Source organism: Eurosta solidaginis, chromosome 1 (genome assembly GCF_040869045.1).
Source record: "Eurosta solidaginis isolate ZX-2024a chromosome 1, ASM4086904v1, whole genome shotgun sequence".
In the NCBI taxonomy this organism is placed as follows: domain Eukaryota; kingdom Metazoa; phylum Arthropoda; class Insecta; order Diptera; family Tephritidae; genus Eurosta; species Eurosta solidaginis.
The window spans coordinates 58493019-58511050 of record NC_090319.1 but is presented as its reverse complement, the minus strand read 5'-3'; the positions used below and the strand labels follow the sequence as shown (position 1 = coordinate 58511050).

At 40.6% G+C, this 18032-nt stretch overlaps 1 protein-coding gene across 1 annotated transcript; it reads right to left on the bottom strand.

Moving 5' to 3' along the window:
- Positions 1-244: 244 nt before the first annotated feature.
- Positions 245-5513, bottom strand: rump (rumpelstiltskin). The gene is made up of 6 exons (XM_067791653.1): positions 5355-5513; positions 4694-5229; positions 2965-3103; positions 858-1853; positions 667-802; positions 245-591 (listed from the first exon to the last, which is right to left on the bottom strand). The coding sequence occupies exons 2-6, from the start codon at positions 5221-5223 to the stop codon at positions 536-538; spliced, it is 1857 nt and encodes a 618-aa protein (XP_067647754.1). The 5' UTR covers positions 5224-5229; positions 5355-5513; the 3' UTR covers positions 245-535.
- Between the last annotated feature and the right edge of the window lie 12519 nt (positions 5514-18032).

Below are 18032 nucleotides of genomic sequence, written 5' to 3'. Positions count from 1 at the left end.
GGTATAATACCTATGAAAATTTTTTAGTAAGTCATGAAAAAACCTTAAAAATCAAAGTTGAAAAAAAGTCAAAAAATGAAATTTCGCAGGCACGAAAATTATTTTTTCGGGTATGCGTAGTGGAACTTGTTTTCCCGAGCCCAAATCCTATTGAAAAATCGATGGCGCGATATCGGTTAACTTTTGTCCATACAAATCGACCCACCCTATTCACCCCCTATATATCAATATAATAAAAAAAATCTTAAACGATTACTTATAGTCACTATGGACAATTTTATTCGCAGTTCAAACGACAATGGAAATTTATTGTGGAAACACCAATGCATAGTATAATTATACATATAACAGACTCTTTCGTCTTTGTGTGACTAAAATTCGCCACTATGTCAATTAAGTCAAACATTTACTTATTTTATAAATAAAATATAAATAGAAAAATAATGCCCACATCCTTGTATGCGGAAGCATGCTGTGGTCTATGCCTTAAAAGTCTAACGCTTAATGGTTCTCATACCCTTGAAGACATTCTAATTTAAAAATAAGTAACTTTAATTGTTCTGCCCTCCATACGGGAACCGTCCATTAATGCTGCGTAGAGAAAAATAATAATAGAAGTTTATTTTGTTGTATGTTCATTATATTACTAGGGATGCGAAGACTTACCGATAGCTAACTCGGCGTCGCGCTCTTTAAAAAATCTTACAACGCCCAAATCATTTCCACGAATTTCAGCAAACTTAACCTCACCGACATCGCGGAATTTATCACGCAATGTTTGCCAAGTGCAGCTAAGTGGTATCTGAAATTAGATAATATTATTTTACCAAGTAATTTAAATCACTATATTCTCTTACATTTTTAATAATAATGGTATCGGATTTGCGTGCATTGTTTCCAGCATTGCCTGCATTGCCACCACCAACACCGGCGCCACCACTGTACATATCCATATTGCCAACACCAACACCACCACCACCGCCGCCACTACTATAGTCATTTCCATCCATAGCGCCTCCTACACCACCTGCATTACCACCACCAGTATTATATGCATTGAAAGCTGGGCCAACAGCAGCACTTCCACCACCATAACCAGAGCTATAATTATTACCGCCTGTACTGTAGTTGTTAGTTAGAGCTGCATTGGCTGTTGCTATAGTGTCATCATTGCCACCAGCAGCTGCTCCCAAATTTAAGCCAAGGTTGTTTAATGATGATGTTAGCAATGGATTGGACAGTGCAGCACCGAGTCCACCAACTACATTAGTTAAAGCTGCCAAATTGGTTGATGATAAATTTCCCAAATTTAAAGCTGCTGTATTAGTGGCAAGTGTTTTTGCTGCTGCTTGTACAACTGGAGCAACTGGTGATGGTTGAACGACTGGATTATTGAATAGATTGGCATTAGCACCGCCGACACCAGCACCGCCCAAACTAGCTGCAACCATGTTTCCAATTAAATTAGATGCACCTTGCATTGCTTGCGAAGACATTGATTGTTGTGATGATCCTTGATTTTGTTGTTGTATATTTGGCAAATTACGTGCTACATCCTTCAATGGTTCACCATTCGGACCAAGACCAATGCCAACACCACCCAAACCTTCGGGTAGTTTTAAACTTTCACCCTTATCAGGTATACGATCCAAACGTACAGTCATGCGACGTTCATAAAGCATTTGACGATCCAACATCGAAATAGCTTGTACTGCCTCCACTGGATGATCGTATTCAATAACAGCAAAACCACGACTGTTACCATCTTTGTCAAGTGCTAACTCTACGCCTTGCACTTTACCAGCAAGTTTGAAAACTTGTTTAAGTTTCTTTGTATCGACCTTATAGTCCAACTGTATAAAGCAAACAAGATTATGTAGAGAATTTATTTAAAAAAAAAAACGTATTCGAAATGATAACATAATCGTTAGGGCATTGTTTTGACGATGTAGTGAAAAGCCAGTGCGACGCTGATGTTAGGAAGCCCCAAATTATTCATCTTTTTTCCTCAGTCGACATAGCGAAAAATATATTGTTGAAATAGAAGCGAAATAGAGTTACGCAGAAATGAAATAGGTATTTAAAAGTCCATATAATTTTAAGGCTTAGAACTATAAATTTCTTTGCTCGAAACTGCCAGTCAAGTATGATTCAAAAACGATTATATATATCAACCAATTATTTGTTTAAGGGTTTAAATTGTTGATTAAACGAAGTTTACTATGAAAACTCGTATATTTTTAGTTATGCGGTGCAAGACTATGGACAAAATCAGTACGAAACTGTAAACAGATTTGCAGATATAAAATCATTGGGGAATTAAACCAATTAAAAATAGTGATAGCTAATATTATATCACCACTGGAAGGGTTTTAAATATTTCTATCGAGTCATTAGCGAATTGATATGGTAAATCGAATCTTTTCCAAAAACTGCAGTACTTTTTCCGTAATATGACTATTTTTTTTAATGCCAACGTCTTACTCACAATGTGATAAAGTTCATCAAGCAAAAGATATATGTATAAACAGCAAAATCTATACAATAACCTCAATATTTCTATAACTTTCGCACCTGAATTGAACAAGTTAAGGTAAGAAATGCTCATTTAAATCGTAAAAAACACCTTATTGCGAAGAAAAATCGATAGGCATAAAACTTTCAAATTTTAGACATTGTAGCATAGAAACACAACTTGCATCACACTAGTTGTTTTGTGACACATGTTTACGAGGGAACAATAAAATTCAAACCGGTGTCTTACGATCAAGAAGACGAGTACGTATGATTGATAAATTGGTAAGACTTCCACACGTATTGTTCCTTTTTTATGTCAACTTCTGGCGTTGTGGGCCCACGACGCACGCTATCCAAACATAATTTTTTTTTTTTTTTTTTTTTTTTTGTTTTTTTTTTTTTTTTGTTTTTTTTTTTTTTTTTGTTAAATACAAATTGTATACTCACATTAGCAACAAAAACTTTATTATGCAAAGGTCCATTAATTCCCAAACTCTCCAAAAACGAAGCAGAAAGCCCATACAAATTGTAACTCGATGGATTATTAAAATCATTTGACATCATGTTAAAATTATTACGCCCAGATCTAAAAAAAGAATATGTTTATCGAAGAAATCCAACGGTAAGCAAATCAACCAGTGAAACAAAGGCGTAGATCGGCTATTAAAAACTTAACATCTTACAACGGTTTTGGCGCAAATGTCGTTTGTTAGTAAGCCATCATCAGTTTAAATATTTGCGATAACTAAATATACAATTGAAACACGAAATTCTTGTTCCTCATACACTATACAACACGCATCCTTTGATCAGTATATTATATACATTTGGATTTGAAACAAAATATGTACTCTCCAACTTACAAAACCTCTAGAATTTTGATATGAACATATTTTTGAACAATCAAAGCTATCTTTTTGAAAATGCAAGCTGGAACTTTTAGTTAGCAGCATAATGACTTCAAGTTAGTTTGTGGAAATGTGATCAGAGAATACCTTCCACAACTAAAGACCCAAGTATTGCAAGCTTTTAAGTAAAATACCTCAACGAATGTGTTGGAAAGCTTTAAGCTGGTTCCCACATAACAAAATATTTATTATTTTTAAATTAAATATGTAGCATTCCCATACAAAATTGCTGATTTGTTAATCGGTAATTTTGGGGTACTCTGGGTAATACGAAAGGGGAAATAGAGTAAACACACAGTTTTAAAACCTTATTAGCGAATGCTTTAATAAAAAAAAATGAAATTTTGTGAACAGCTTGAGACGACATAAACTTCGCCTTGGACACTTTTTAGCCCCTTTAATAACTCTAAAATCACTGATTACAGACTTCCCAACAATAGAAATTGCGAATCTTTAAACGGCTATGACAGTCTAGTCTGTTTTTTAAGAAGAAATATATTTCAGTCATCGCTGGAGCTCCACGTGGTATTTTTAATTTTCCCACATTACACAACAAAAATCGTCAGCTCTTTTGATACCAGCTTGGGTTAGGAGTGATGACCGATGAATCCATAAAGAAAAAAGATAGTAAACTATGCAAAATAAATTAGAAATTTATCCAAAATTATACAGTTTATGAAAAATCACCCATTAAGACTAGAATCTGTATATTTTCGACAGGCAAAGGTGAGTTGACACTACAGCTAAGAACCCACATCCATGGCAAATATATTGAAAATATTATCCGTTTATAGCTTCAAATGTTTTAGGATCAGCCAAATTAACCTGTGAAATGCAAGGTTTTCAGGTATTCAAAAAACTCAGTAGGATTATGACAAGAAAAATTGGTCTGCTATAGGTACTATTTCGACTTAAAAAAAACTATTAAGCGCGCCATAGAGATATTTAAAAATAAAGAGCAATTTCAATCGACTACTTTCGATAGGTACGTTTTATAGTACATAATACACTTTAGTATTTGTAGAATAGTGTGCTATAAATACTAAATGCTTGGGATAAAATGCAATTACGAAACCTTAAAAAAAATTTATTTGAACCGAATAACAATTCTCCAGTTTTAAATATTCGATGCAGCTAATTCCCTTCCCAACACAAAAAACTAACCCAGAGGTACCTGTTTTATAAATGCACTTACATAGTAAAACAAAGATATTGAAGAAAATATATTGTATAATACATAAATAACAGTACATTGTTATTAATTATACCTGTCATCATCGCGGCGAGAATATCCCATGTCCATTCCGCCGCCGCCACCTCCACCACCACCACGTTGTTGGCCACCTCCATCACGTACTATGCGTCCATATTGATCCCGCTGCTCACCATGATCTTCTTTAACAACTATTTCACGCCCATTAATTTCGTATCGATTCATTTTTTCTAAAGCCTTCTCAACATTGTCAGGATCCTTAAATTCGACGATACCGCAACCACGCGCTTTGCCGTTTTCGTCATGAAACAGTTCGACATACTCTACTGAACCAACCATGCGTCTAAATAAATCTTTCAGATCTTGCCAACGATAATCATAGGGAATATTCGATATATAAATTCGACAATTGCGTCTTTCACGGCTACGGTCGCGATTAGCATTGCCACCGGACGTGCTACCGTCGCCAGCACCGCTACCACTTCCCTCTGCTTCAGAAAATCTTGAACCACGTGCTCCGCGTCCACGACGATCACGTTCCTTTTCTCTGTTCTCATTAGAGTTTTCGTTGGCTTCGGTCTTCATAGTATCCTGTGTTTTAATTGTAAATTTAATAATTATGCTAAATATATGTCGGTGCAATGAACTAAAGTTATGTATGCATATCATGTACCAGTCATCTAGCTAAAATTTTATTTGAAAAAAGTACAACTTACCAGCTTGTCGATATAAATGTATTCCTCAAGATGGTTCAACAAAGATATATTTTTTCCGTAGTATTACGCAGTGAATACAATTTATGTTGTATTTAAATCAATTTGCATCAAATACTTCACGAGCCAACGCCGACAGATACAGAAATTATAAAAATGGCGGATAAATCGATACTTGGTGTACCAGCACAGTGTTGATAATTGTTCAAAGTTTGTACAAAGTTTTACACATCACTAGGCACTCTGGTTTCATAAAGGTTCATGCACATTATACGACAGGACATATAGCGACACGTTTCGACAAAATATTCGCAGCATTTTTGCCTAGATGGCTATACGACTGTCGCTAAATGTGCATGGTTCCATAAGAATACATGCAAAGAATATTTTGTCGGTACATGTCGCGTCGTATAATGTATATGAACCTTTATGCCCAAAAAATTACATGTGCAGGATTTTTGTTTGCGACGCTACTCGTTTATCTGTTTCTTGATAGCTTTGTAGACACATGCAGTTACATTTACCTGACAGCTCTATGCTTTCGTTGTTGTTGTAGCGATTAGGTTACTCCCCGAAGGCTTTGGGGAGTGTTATCGATGTGATGGTCCTTTGTCGGATACAGATCCGATACGCTCCGTTAACAGCACCATTAAGGTGCTGGCCCGACCATCTCGGGATGGAGAAGCTATATATTGCGCTACACAACCCTTTGAATCTCTATGCAGGCACTGATTGCTTTGGTTTTTGTAATCCAGCACTGATTTTATTCAGCGCGCTGCTTAGCATAGATGAATGGATTTGCAACTCTTTTGCCGTCATCCAGTGAGTTTTATATCTCCGGCTCACGCTCAATTCTCACGGGAATGCTCTGGATCATTGAGAGACTTGAGAAGCAGATGTCGTGATATTTTCGCACACGTGAAATGTAATAGGCAGATGTCACTGCTGTTTTTCATTTAACTCATACGGCGAAAACCTAAGAAGCGACATCTATTTTTGAAAAAGTAGGTTAATTAAAGGCAGCGTTGCCAAACTAAATACAAGTAATTAGCAAATTATCTGGCTCACAACCCTACAAGAAACGCTGATAGTTTACTAATACCAAAGAGGATAAATACAATAAGAGCCGTCACTCGTTATTTTTTTGGCATTTACTCGATGTATACTGAGAGGTAGTCGCTAGTTTTTTTTTGGGCGAGATGTTTATAAATGTCTTCTATACATTTTCGTGGGGTATTTGTGTTTATTTTTCGACTGTATTTAATTAATTAATTTAATTCTCTTTCCAAAGATCACAGTTGCACAAGGGGCCTACACGGCATGGATAAATGCGAGACAATTAAAAATGTCCCTCTAAGAAAACATTCGGCATCAATTTTCTCAATTTCCAGCGATATACTCGCCACAAAATAACGAGTGACTGCTCTTATTGTATTTATCCTCTTTGCTAATACACTCACACTTGTAATTGACAATGCTGATCCTGCGATGACGTAAACATTGATACTCAAATTTACGTATGTTCCTTTGTTCGCACACGCATGTCCGCATGTACCCAACGACAGCCTATAATCATGAAAAAGGACTCAAACTGGGAAAGCTTCGGACACCTGGTACAGAACAAAAGAACATAAAGCAGATACCATTATGCATGTGAGACATATACATAATTCTCAAGGGAATTTTATGTATGTGAGAACAGTTTATCCGATTTAATCATGTTGTCATTACTGACTGTCTTATGATAATCAATTTATGTATGCGAGAACAGTTTATCCGATTTAATCATGTTGTCACTACTGACTGTCATATGACAATCAAATTATTATCACGGTTGTTTTGTTATTTTTTAAATTCCGCCATTTTCAACTGACGAAGACCATATAAAAAATAAGGTTAAAAAATGAAAAAGAGAGCATTTCAAAGCTCAATGCTAAAAGAAAAAAAAATTCGAAAATAATATTAAAAAATACCAAAAACTGTCGGAATGTGTGGGACGCACTAAAAAAATTAACACGCGAAAAATAATAGTGGTTAGTGGTGATTCATTTTTAAATGTGTTTCCGCATGAGGAAAGCGCTCTTCTCGCAAACGCCATTGGTGCAATTGTACCAGAAAGTACTTCCATATTCGGGGAAGCCAGCTCCTGCAATCAATCTGCAAGTGCGTTTTCATCTGAGTTAAGCGTTCCATGTGCAAGGTATCTGAATTATGATCATATTCCGTTTTTAGTTTGTGATACAACTGCAATAGAAAGTGGCTTCTTGATTGAGGCAGGCGTTACTATTGCAAGTACTTTAAATTATGATGCAATTACATTAGAAAGTGAAGCTAACAATGCCAAGGAGATAAGGGCATAGGACATTAGGAATAATGAGTCCCAAAATTCTGTTGATGATTTGCTTAAAACTTTGAACAGAATGAGAGTAAAAGGTTTACCATTTTCTGCTAAAACCCTTATGTGTAGAAGTCCACGAAAGTGGGGAAAACTTCTGACCGCCATTCACCTGGGATTGGCCAGAGCGATTCTTTGCATGCGGTTCAGGCAGCTCACTACTGCCGGTCGCTTGCGGCCAAGTACCCTCTGGGTAGCCGCTAAACATCCGTTTAGCGGTGAGCTAATGTGAGGCGACAACCTGGCTAGGCCACTCTGACATAATCGGTTTAAGGGCTAGCCGGGGGAGATCTCATCGGCAGCGTCTGCACACCTCTAGGCGCGGCTGCAAGCGGGCGTATGTCTTGGCGCAAGCGGCTCGCTATATAAACGTGTCAAGTAATATTTTCACCCCTCTGAGCGGGTTGTGCGCTGGGCTTGGGACCCCCCCCTCCCCCCCCCCCCCACGTAAAACCATACTCCAATGAAATATAGCAACCAGCCTCGGATAAATACACTCTCTATTGATGACGACCATGGCAAACGTTTGAAGGACAATGAATTGAGGGCATGCACCTGGAACGTCCGCTCCCTGAATTTTATTGGTGCAGATGCCCGGTTGGTTGATGTCCTCGTCAAAGCAAAATCTGACATCACCGCCATCCAAGAAATGCGTTGGACGAGGCAAGGAAGAAAGAAGATCAAAAATTGTGACATCTATTGGAGTGGCCATACGAATAAGCGCAGTTTCGGCGTCAGATTCGTGGTGGGAGAGAGACTTTGTCGCCAAGTTCTGGCGTTCACACCTGTGGACGAATGTCTCGCCGCTATCCGAATAAAAGCAAAATTTTTTAATATATAATTCATCTGCGCCCATGCGCCGACAGAGGAGAAAGACGATGAGTTGAAAGACACTTTTTATGAACAATTAGAACGCACATACGAGCGCTGCCCCCGTCACGATATAAAAGTCGTGCTTGGTGACTTTAACGCCAGGGTGGGCAAAGAAGGTGTTTTTGGCCCTACAGCCGGAAAGTTCAGCCTACGGACTGAAGCTGATTGACTTTGCCGGTGCTCGAAACATGGTCATATCCAGCACGAGGTTCATGCATAAAAAGATACATCAAGCTACATGGCTGTCTCCTGATCGAAATACTGGCAATCATATCGATCACGTTGTGATAGACGGACGGCATGCCTCCAGTGTTTTAGATGTGCGCACGATCCGAGGACCTAACATCGACTCGGACCATTATCTCGTTGCAGCCAAAATACGCACCCGCCTCAACACGGCTAAAACCAAGGAACAAAAAACACAAGGGAAGCTAGACGTCGAAAAGCTTCAATCACAACAGACTGCCAATGATTTCGCAACTCGACTCTCACATCTGCACTCTGAGAGCACAACTCATCCTGAAGGAATACAGGAGCAGTGAGAGCATATCTCCAAAGCACTTCGTACTGCCGCCGAGGAAAAAATTGGTTACCGGCGACCACGAAAAAACAACTGGTACGATGAAGAATGCCGCGTTGCAACTGAAAGAAAAGACGCTGCCGACAGGGCTACGTTAAAAGCGAGCGCGACAAGAGGAGTGTGTGAACGCTATCGTGAGTTGAAAAAGGAAGCGAGACGCCTTTTCAGGAAGAAAAAAGCAGAAACAGAAAGGCGTGAGTGCGAGGAGCTTGAGCTGCTAGCCACCAGGAATATCGCCCGAAAATTTTACCAAAAAATACGGCGACAGACGGAAGGCTTTAAGACCGGGGCAAACTCCTGTAGGAACGAAAACGTCGACCTTGTAACTGATGTCCAGAGAGTGCTTAGATTATGGAGGGAACACTTCTCTGTTCTCCTAAATGGAGGCAGCAATTCAGCGCGCAGAGATGAAGAACCCGATCCCGCAATCGATGATGATGGAATATATGTCCTCCCGCCCGATTATGATGAAGTTAGAATAGCAATAACCAGATTGAAAAACAACAAGGCCGTGGGCGCTGATGGATTGCCTGCGGAGCTATTCAAGTACGGCAGCGAGGAGTTGGTAAGGCGCATGCAGCAGCTTCTTAGCAAAATATGGGCGGAAGAGTGCATGCCCGACGGTTGGAATCTAAGTGTTCCACAAGAAGGGGGATACTGCAAAATGCACCAACGATCGTGGAATCAGCCTTCTCAATATCGCATATAAGGTCTTTCCAGTGTATTGTGCGAAAGATTGAAGCCCACCGTGAACCGGCTGATTGGACCTTATCAGTGCGGCTTCAGACCTGGTAAATCTACCATCGACCAGATTTTCACAATGCGCCAAATCTTGGAAAAAACCCGTGAAAAAAGAATCGACACACACCACCTCTTCGTCGACTTTAAAGCCGCCTTCGACAGCACGAAAAGGAGCTGCCTATATGCCGCTATCGATGAAACTCCCCGATGGAACCTATACAAGGACAGAGGAGGAAAGAGCACATGCCCTGCTTGCAGCGCACTTCCCGGACGCATCCTCGGAAACCTCGCCGGAGGAGGTTCGAGAGGTAAGACCGACACCCACAGATTGGAACCTCGCCAAAGAACTCTTCAGCGACAGCACAGTTAAGTGGGCAGTAAGGTCTTTCCAGAGCTACAAATCTCCGGGAGTGGATGGCATATATCCAGCCTTTCTGCAGCAGGGAGAGGAATTGATCCCACACCTGGCCAGAATTATGAGGGATAGCCTCGCACTGGCATACATCCCAACAGTGTGGAGAAGAGCAAAAGTGGTCTTTATACCTAAAGTGGCAAAAAAGGACTACTCTAGCCCAAAGTCCTTTAGGCCTATAAGCCTGACATCCTTTGCTCTGAAAGCAATGGAGAAAATTGTAGACCACGAGATCAGATCAAAGGTTCTCGATAGAATGCCACTACATCGAGATCAGCATGCATATAGGACAGGCAGGTCGACAGAAACTGCATTGTATCAACTGTCCACAGAAATCCAAAGTGCGTTCGAGTGCGGGGAGATAACGCTATGCGCATTTTTGGACATAGAGGGGGCTTTCGACAACACGACACACCAAAGTGTGAATCGGGCACTCGAGAGAAGAGAGATACAACGTCCAATCCGTATGTGGATAAACGCCTTATTGCGTACGAGGACTGCCGAAACCTCAAGTGGGGACGGTACAGTAGAGATCAAAACAACGAAAGGATGTCCGCAAGGGGGCGTCCTGTCACCCCTGCTGTGGAGCCTGGTAGTAGATGAACTTCTACAGAGGCTCTCAGAAAACGGAATCCGATGTCAGGGGTACGCGGATGATATTGTTATCATTGTAAGGGGCAAATTTGAGAGCACCCTTTGCGACATAATGCAAAGGGCATTGAGGCTAACGAAAGAATGGTGTAATGAGGTAGGGCTAAGTATCAACCCTAACAAGACATCCATTGTGCCTTTCACCAGGAAAAGAAAACTGGAAGGGATTAGGCAAATCACAATGGAGGGAGTACAGATGGAGTACACGACTGAGGTGAAATACTTGGGAGTCACGTTTGACTCTAAGCTCTTATGGAGGAAACACGTCGACAATACCATATCAAAGGCTACAAGAGCAATAATGGTGTGCAGACGTATTGCAGGAAGATCCTGGGGATGCAGCCCAAAGATCCTAAGATGGATGTACACTATGATAGTGAGACCTATCATAGTGTACGGAGCAGTTGCGTGGGCATCAAGGACAACCATGGTGACCGTACAAAAATCACTCACGAAGCTTCAACGCTTAGCGTGTGTCTGCATTACGGGAGCTATGCGAACATGCCCGACGGCAGCAATAGAGGTGCTGATTGAGTTAACGCCTCTACATATAATAATTGAGCAGGCAGCCAGGAGAACTTTAGTAAACATAGCTAAAGAGGGATATGGAAGAGGCAAAGTGATACAGTCACGGAGCATGGCGAAGCTGCAGGAGCAGATTCCACTTATCCAACTTCCCAGAGATGATACGAGGAAGATAATTAAGTTTGAGAAGCGCTTCAAAATAGAGCTGGGGAACAAATGTATGTGGGACACTTCCAGGATTGAAGCGCTTCACCAGGAACACACCATAATATGGTACACCGATGGCTCGAAGACACCGGAGGGCATAGGAGCGGGGATCGTCGGCCCCCGAACCAAAATATCCCTACCACTCGGAAAATATCCGAGCATCTTCAAAGCCGAAGTTGTTGCCATAAGCCGGTGTGCAGAGATAAACTTACAACGGGGATATACCAACGAGAAAATCGCTATACTCAGCGACAGTCAAGCTGCACTCAAGGCATTATCATCAGTTGAGATTAAATCATCAACAGTCCTTGAGTGCGTAGAGAGGTTAAACAGTCTAGGAGTTAATAACACCATCCGTCTAGCATGGGTACCTGGACACAGGGGAGTGGATGGTAACGAGCGAGCGGACGATCTTGCCAGGTTGGCAGCGGCCGGAAAGCCAATAGGTCCCAAGCCTATGGTCCCAATAGGGTCACATACAATAAGGGAGGAATTTAGACAAAAGGAGGCGTGCACTGGCGTGAAAGTCCAGGACTTCGGCAGGCAAAGGCACTAATAGGAGGGTACAATTCAAAGCGATATAAGGCTATGATTAATCTCCCAAAAATTAGCCTTAGGATTTTAACAGGTATACTCACAGGTCACTGTAGGCTAAAGAGCCATATGCATAAATTGGGTATATCGGCTAGTAGCCTCTGTCGATTCTGTGATGCCGAAGATGAGTCTGCAGAACACATCCTGAAGGAATGTGATGCAGTCGCGAGACGAAGGCTTAGGATCCTAGGATCATCCAAATTAGAAAATAGTCACATACATTCTCTGAAGCCAAGAACCATTCTGGATTTTATCAGAGAACTCGGCTTGGATGAAGTGTTGTAAAGAGAATGAGGGCACAATAGACCAATAGGTCGCAGTGCTTAACCTCACAACATCTAGCTATCTATCTATATATCTATGCCGCTATGTCTGAATTTGGTTTCCCCGCAAAACTTATACGGCTGTACAAAATTACGTTGAGCAACACCATCAGCTCAGTCAGAATTTGGAAGGACCTCTCCGAGCCGTTCGAAACTAAACGAGGTTTCAGACAGGGTGACCCCTTATCGTGCGATTTCTTTAATTTGATGCTGGAGAAAATTATACTAGCTGCAGAACTTAACCGCACTGGAACAATATACTATAAAAGCGTGCAATTACTGGCATATGCTGATGACATTTATATCATCGGCCTAAATACCCGCGCTGTTAGCTCTGCTTACTCCAAACTGGAAAAAGAAGCGGTAAAGATGGGTTTGATGGTGAATGAGGACAAAACGAAGTACCTGCTGTCATCGAGCAAAAACTCAGCGCATATGCGCCTTTGCAACCACGCTACTGTTGGCAGCCATAATTTCGAAATAGTAAAAGACTTCGTTTATTTGGGAACCAGCATCAACACTAGCAACAACATCAGCACTGAAATCCAGCGAAGAATCAATCTTGCCAATAAATGCTACTTTGGACTAGGTAGGCAATTGAAAAGTAAAGTCCTCTCTCGGCGAACGAAAATCATACTCTACAAGTCACTTATCGTACCCGTCCTGCTATATGGGGCAGAAGCATGGACCATGACAACAGCAGGGTAAAGCGGCTTTGGAAGTGTTCGAGAGAAAAGTTCTTCGAAAGATTTATGGACCTCTACGCGTTGGCGATGGCGAGTACCGAAGAAGATTTAATGATGAGCTGTACGAACTATACGCAGACATCAACATAGTCCAGCAAATTAAAACGCAGCGGCTGCGCTGGCTAGGCCTTGTTATGCGAATGAAAGATGATGCTCCGGCCAAGAAAGTGTTTCTATCGGAACCCGCCTATGGAAGCAGAGGTAGAGGGCGGCCCCCACTCCGTTGGAAGGACCAGGTGGAAAACGATTTAAACTCCCTTGGTGTGACCAATTGGCGGCGGTTGGCGGAGCGAAGGAGCGACTGCCTCGCCTTGTTGGACGGCCATATCCGTTTAGACAGTTAAGCGTCAATTAAGTAAGTAAGTAAGTTTTTAGTGATAACTTTTGAATGGGAAATAATATTTACCCTCTGCCTTCGAACCAATAATATTTACACTAAAACAAGTATTTTTATCCTTTTTCCCATAATTTGTGAAAGCTATTCTACAGTTGTAGGTAAAACTAAAGTTTACGCGAAATCTTGGTCCCGTTTTTCGTTTTACCTGGCACATTTTTTGTTCTGGCACCCGCTTCAGCTAGCGCGAGGGATTTATCTGTGATTGTTGCCAGCACAAATTTGAGATAAATCCCTCGTGAGAGTGCAAAAAATGAGGGAGTTTCGTATCAAGTCATCTTTGCTGCTTAGCAAACGTAGTGTAAATCAATGGCGTATAGCGTATAGTCATAGTCGAAATAAAATAGGTTTAACATTTAGTTGCATCTTTTTGACATAATTTTCTGTGAGCTATCTGTCACAAAAGCTGAAAATAAGCCTGTAAAAACCTGTTTTATTTTGACTATGACTATGCGCCAGTGTGTTTAAAATCTAGCTGCGCAGAAATTTTTGGCTTTATGCCGCTTCTCGTTTTGGTGCTTTGTGGACATACGTGCAATTATATTTTCCTGGCATCTCTTTGCAGCGACTTGTGTTAATAAAGAATATAAAATAGGTTTTAGACCTACTAAACATTAGTGCAGGATTACTGCGCAGCGAGATTTTTAAGGGCACACTGAGCGGTGCGATCAACATTGCCGCTCTCGGCTGCACCGCGTAATGTTGCTGCCGCTTATTGGGTACATATCTATAAGAATACATGCAAACAATATTTTTCCGCGTAGTCCAGTCCAGCTCACTGTGTCTTTAGCTTAAACCCTCTGGTTTAAAGTGCGTGCATACTAAGCGGCGCTACATGTAGCGCAGAGCTGTAAAAGTATGCAATCATTTGAAATTTTAAATCATTGATTTAAGAATGCTCTTTCTTCATTCTTTCATTCCTTGTTAAGGAATGTGGCTTAAAAGTCAGCCCATTCTTCATTCAGTAGTGGGAAAAAAGAATGCACTCTTGAAATCTTCGAAGAAAGAATGAAGTAATTGAATGAAACACAAACATTTTTCAACACAGAATAAGCATTCAAATGAATGCAGCCTTTGCTGAGTGTGCACACACTTTTTCTAGTACCAATCAATTATGAAAAATGTCGTACAAGCACAAAACCCGCTCAAATATCACATGGTTGTTTTTAATTAAAGCCACTTCAAAATATCAACACAAAAATTTAGTTATGGACAGTGATGACCAGTTTTTTCGTTATTTAAATGGTAATAAAGCACAAAGAAGTTAATTGAAAAAGCATTTTTATTAAAATTTAATGATAAAAGAAGTAAATGACAAATATTTCAGCATCCCTGTTCCGAAAATTGTCATCGTTCTAAATAAGTGTTGCCAATGTGCCATATAAAAGGTACTTGCATGTAAAAGTACTAATCTACATTTGAACGTCCTCAATTGGTGTTTAAACAAGTCAAAGTCTTAGTACAAGTTCCTTCATATATTCTTCTTAGCGGTTGTTAGAAATAACTAATTTTAACAGCACTGCTGCTCTATACAAATTAAACTATTTTACTTTAATGGTATAAGCAAGCGAAACGCTTCAAAAAACTTAGTTTTATTTCAATTTAAGCACGCGTTCTTGTCAGTTAGTACAATGAAATTTTTAATTCAGAAAATTTGAGATCATACTTGTTACACGCAACAATGTTGCATTATCGATTAACATATCGACTTTGATGGCCTTGCCACATTCTCCCCCCCCCCGGTATTAGGACGGAAGGGAGGAAATACCCTCATCTAGGCGACATTGTCAGTGATACATTGTTGAATGTCCAATAGAGCCAATTTTGCTGCTGGTCGGTGATACTCGCCGGTCGACGTACAGACAATTGCACTCCTCACCTGCCCATCCTGTCCAGGGTACACCTTAGTTACGATACCCTTTGGCCAAACATGACGAGGAAGATTAGGATCAACGGTTATCACCACGTCACCCTCTGCGATTGATTTTGTGTGGCCAAACCATTTTGACCTTCTAGTCAGCGTTGGGAGTACCTCGGCTACCCATCGTTTCCAAAACATGTCGGCCAGGTACTGTGAGTGTCGCCAGGAACTTTTAACATACGCATCTGTCGATTCGGATTTACTTGGTGGTTTGTTATCGGTTTGAGCAAAACGGTAGAGGACATGACGACTCCAGAGAAGCTCGTCGGTGGTCAGGTTGGTTGGTTTGCCGGACGGGATAGATTGTTCTTTTTCTGCTTTTGCAATTTTCGATGAAACGCTTTACGTAAGCCATGCATCTCTCAAGGCGTTCCCATTTGGAGAATCTACTAATGTCAATGACTTGTTGCACTTCAGCTTGTAATGCGCATTGTAAATATTGATTTTCTTCTTCCCTTACAGTATTTGTATTTATTTCAGCTATTTCAGAAATCGGCCACCTTTCCTGTGGCAGACATAAAAATTTAGGACCGGTGAACCAAACATTATTCGGGGCGAATTCTTTATTAGTGTGCCGTTTTGTAGTGGCATCAGCTACATTTACCTTAGTGGGTATGAAATGCCATTTGGATATGTCACTATTTTCTTGTATCTCTGCCACTCTAAACATAACAAATTGTTTGTATTTACGTGGGTCAGAGCGCAACCATGTCAACACCGTTTTTGAGTCGGTATAAAAATGAGTGTCATTTATTTTGATGTCATGGCCCTTGACAATTGCACAGGCTAGGCGTGATCCTAGAATCGCATCAGTTAGTTCCATTCTTGATATTGATATTGGGCGCAAAGGAGCAACTTTTGTTTTGGAGCTAACAAGGGCAACACGGAATTCGTCGTTGTTTACAATTCTGAAATAGGCTACAGCCGCGCTTGCTAACTCGCTTGCATCAACGAATACATGCAGTTCGACTCTGCAAATTTGTCTGTTGAAATTACCAAAATAACATCTCGGAATTTGGACCTCACCAACGTGTTTTAAGTTTGAGAGCCATTGTTGCCAAGGAATTGCAAACTCTTCAGGTATAATATCATCCCAGTTGATACCACTTCGCCATATGTCTTGTAGCAAAATTTTTATACATACGCACTGTGAAAAACGCGAGAAAGCCTTGTAGGTCGTATATCGACATTAGTAGCCGGAGTAGTTCTCTTTTTGTCGGTAACTTTTCGTTATGTAAAATGGCGCTGCTGGCCTTGGTAAACTTTATGTTGAATGTAAACGCGTCGTTGCTTGTTTGCCACCACAATCCGAGCACCTTTTCCGGCTCTATTACTTGATCAATTACTTTTCCAGCCTTGCAAAAATCACCCACAGTATCTGAATCATTTAACGCTTGAACCAGCTGTCCACAGTTAGAAACCCATTCTCTGATGTGAAAGTTTCCGCGTTTATGGACTTCTTTTACGTTTTTGGCCAGCTGAATAGCTTCTGCGGGACTATCAGCGCAATCCAACATATCATCCACGTAATATCTTTCAAATATAGACTTTACGGCTTTTGGAAAATCTTTTTTAAACTCTTCGGCATTTTTATTTCTGGTATGCTGCGCGATTGACGGCGAGCAACTGGCCCCGAACGACATCACCCTTAAAACGTAGACATCTGGACTTCTTTCGTCGTTGCAGTCGCGCCAAAGGAATCTTTGTGAGTGTTGATCTTCAACATCTACGCTAATCCGGTGAAACATCTCACAGATATCGGCGCAAATACCAATATTACCAATTCTAAAGTTATACAAGATATTCGTGAGTGGTCTTAATAAATCAGGGCCTTTCTCCAAGCACCCATTAAGTGAGAGTCCGTTATATGCCGCAGCAACGTCCCAAACTAATCTTGTGTTATTTGGCTTGTTTGGATTTTTTACCGTAAATATGTGTAAGTACCACTTTCGCTGATAGTATGCGTCGACCTCGCCTTGATCAAGCTTTCGAATATATTGCTTTTTCTCCATATCCTGTATATATGCGCTTACCTTACGTTTTAGCATAGGGTCTTTACTGAGCTTCTTCTCGAAACACTCAAGTCGTCGTTTTGCCATATTGTAATTATTTGGTAGTAATATATAATTTGATCGCCAAAATAGCTTGGCCGTAAAATGGTATCCGGTACGTTGGACATATTTATCAAGTTGGTTTTCAACGAATCTATACTTTAAGTTCAATGTTGATACTTGCGCGTCTGAGCTTTCATGTCTCATGCTTTCTATTAAAAGTTTTTGAAGTGCTATGTCGTCGTCACATTCACAAACGTGGATTGTA

Excerpts from the sequence above, each read along its gene's own strand:
- rump (XM_067791653.1), bottom strand. The coding sequence starts at position 5,223 with ATGAAGACCGAAGCCAACGAAAACTCTAATGAGAACAGAGAAAAGGAA. Across the intron at positions 1,854-2,964 it reads ATAAAGTTTTTGTTGCTAAT|TTGGACTATAAGGTCGATAC; the intron begins GTGAGTATACAA and ends TGCTTTATACAG. Across the intron at positions 803-857 it reads ATACCATTATTATTAAAAAT|ATACCACTTAGCTGCACTTG; the intron begins GTAAGAGAATAT and ends ATCTAATTTCAG.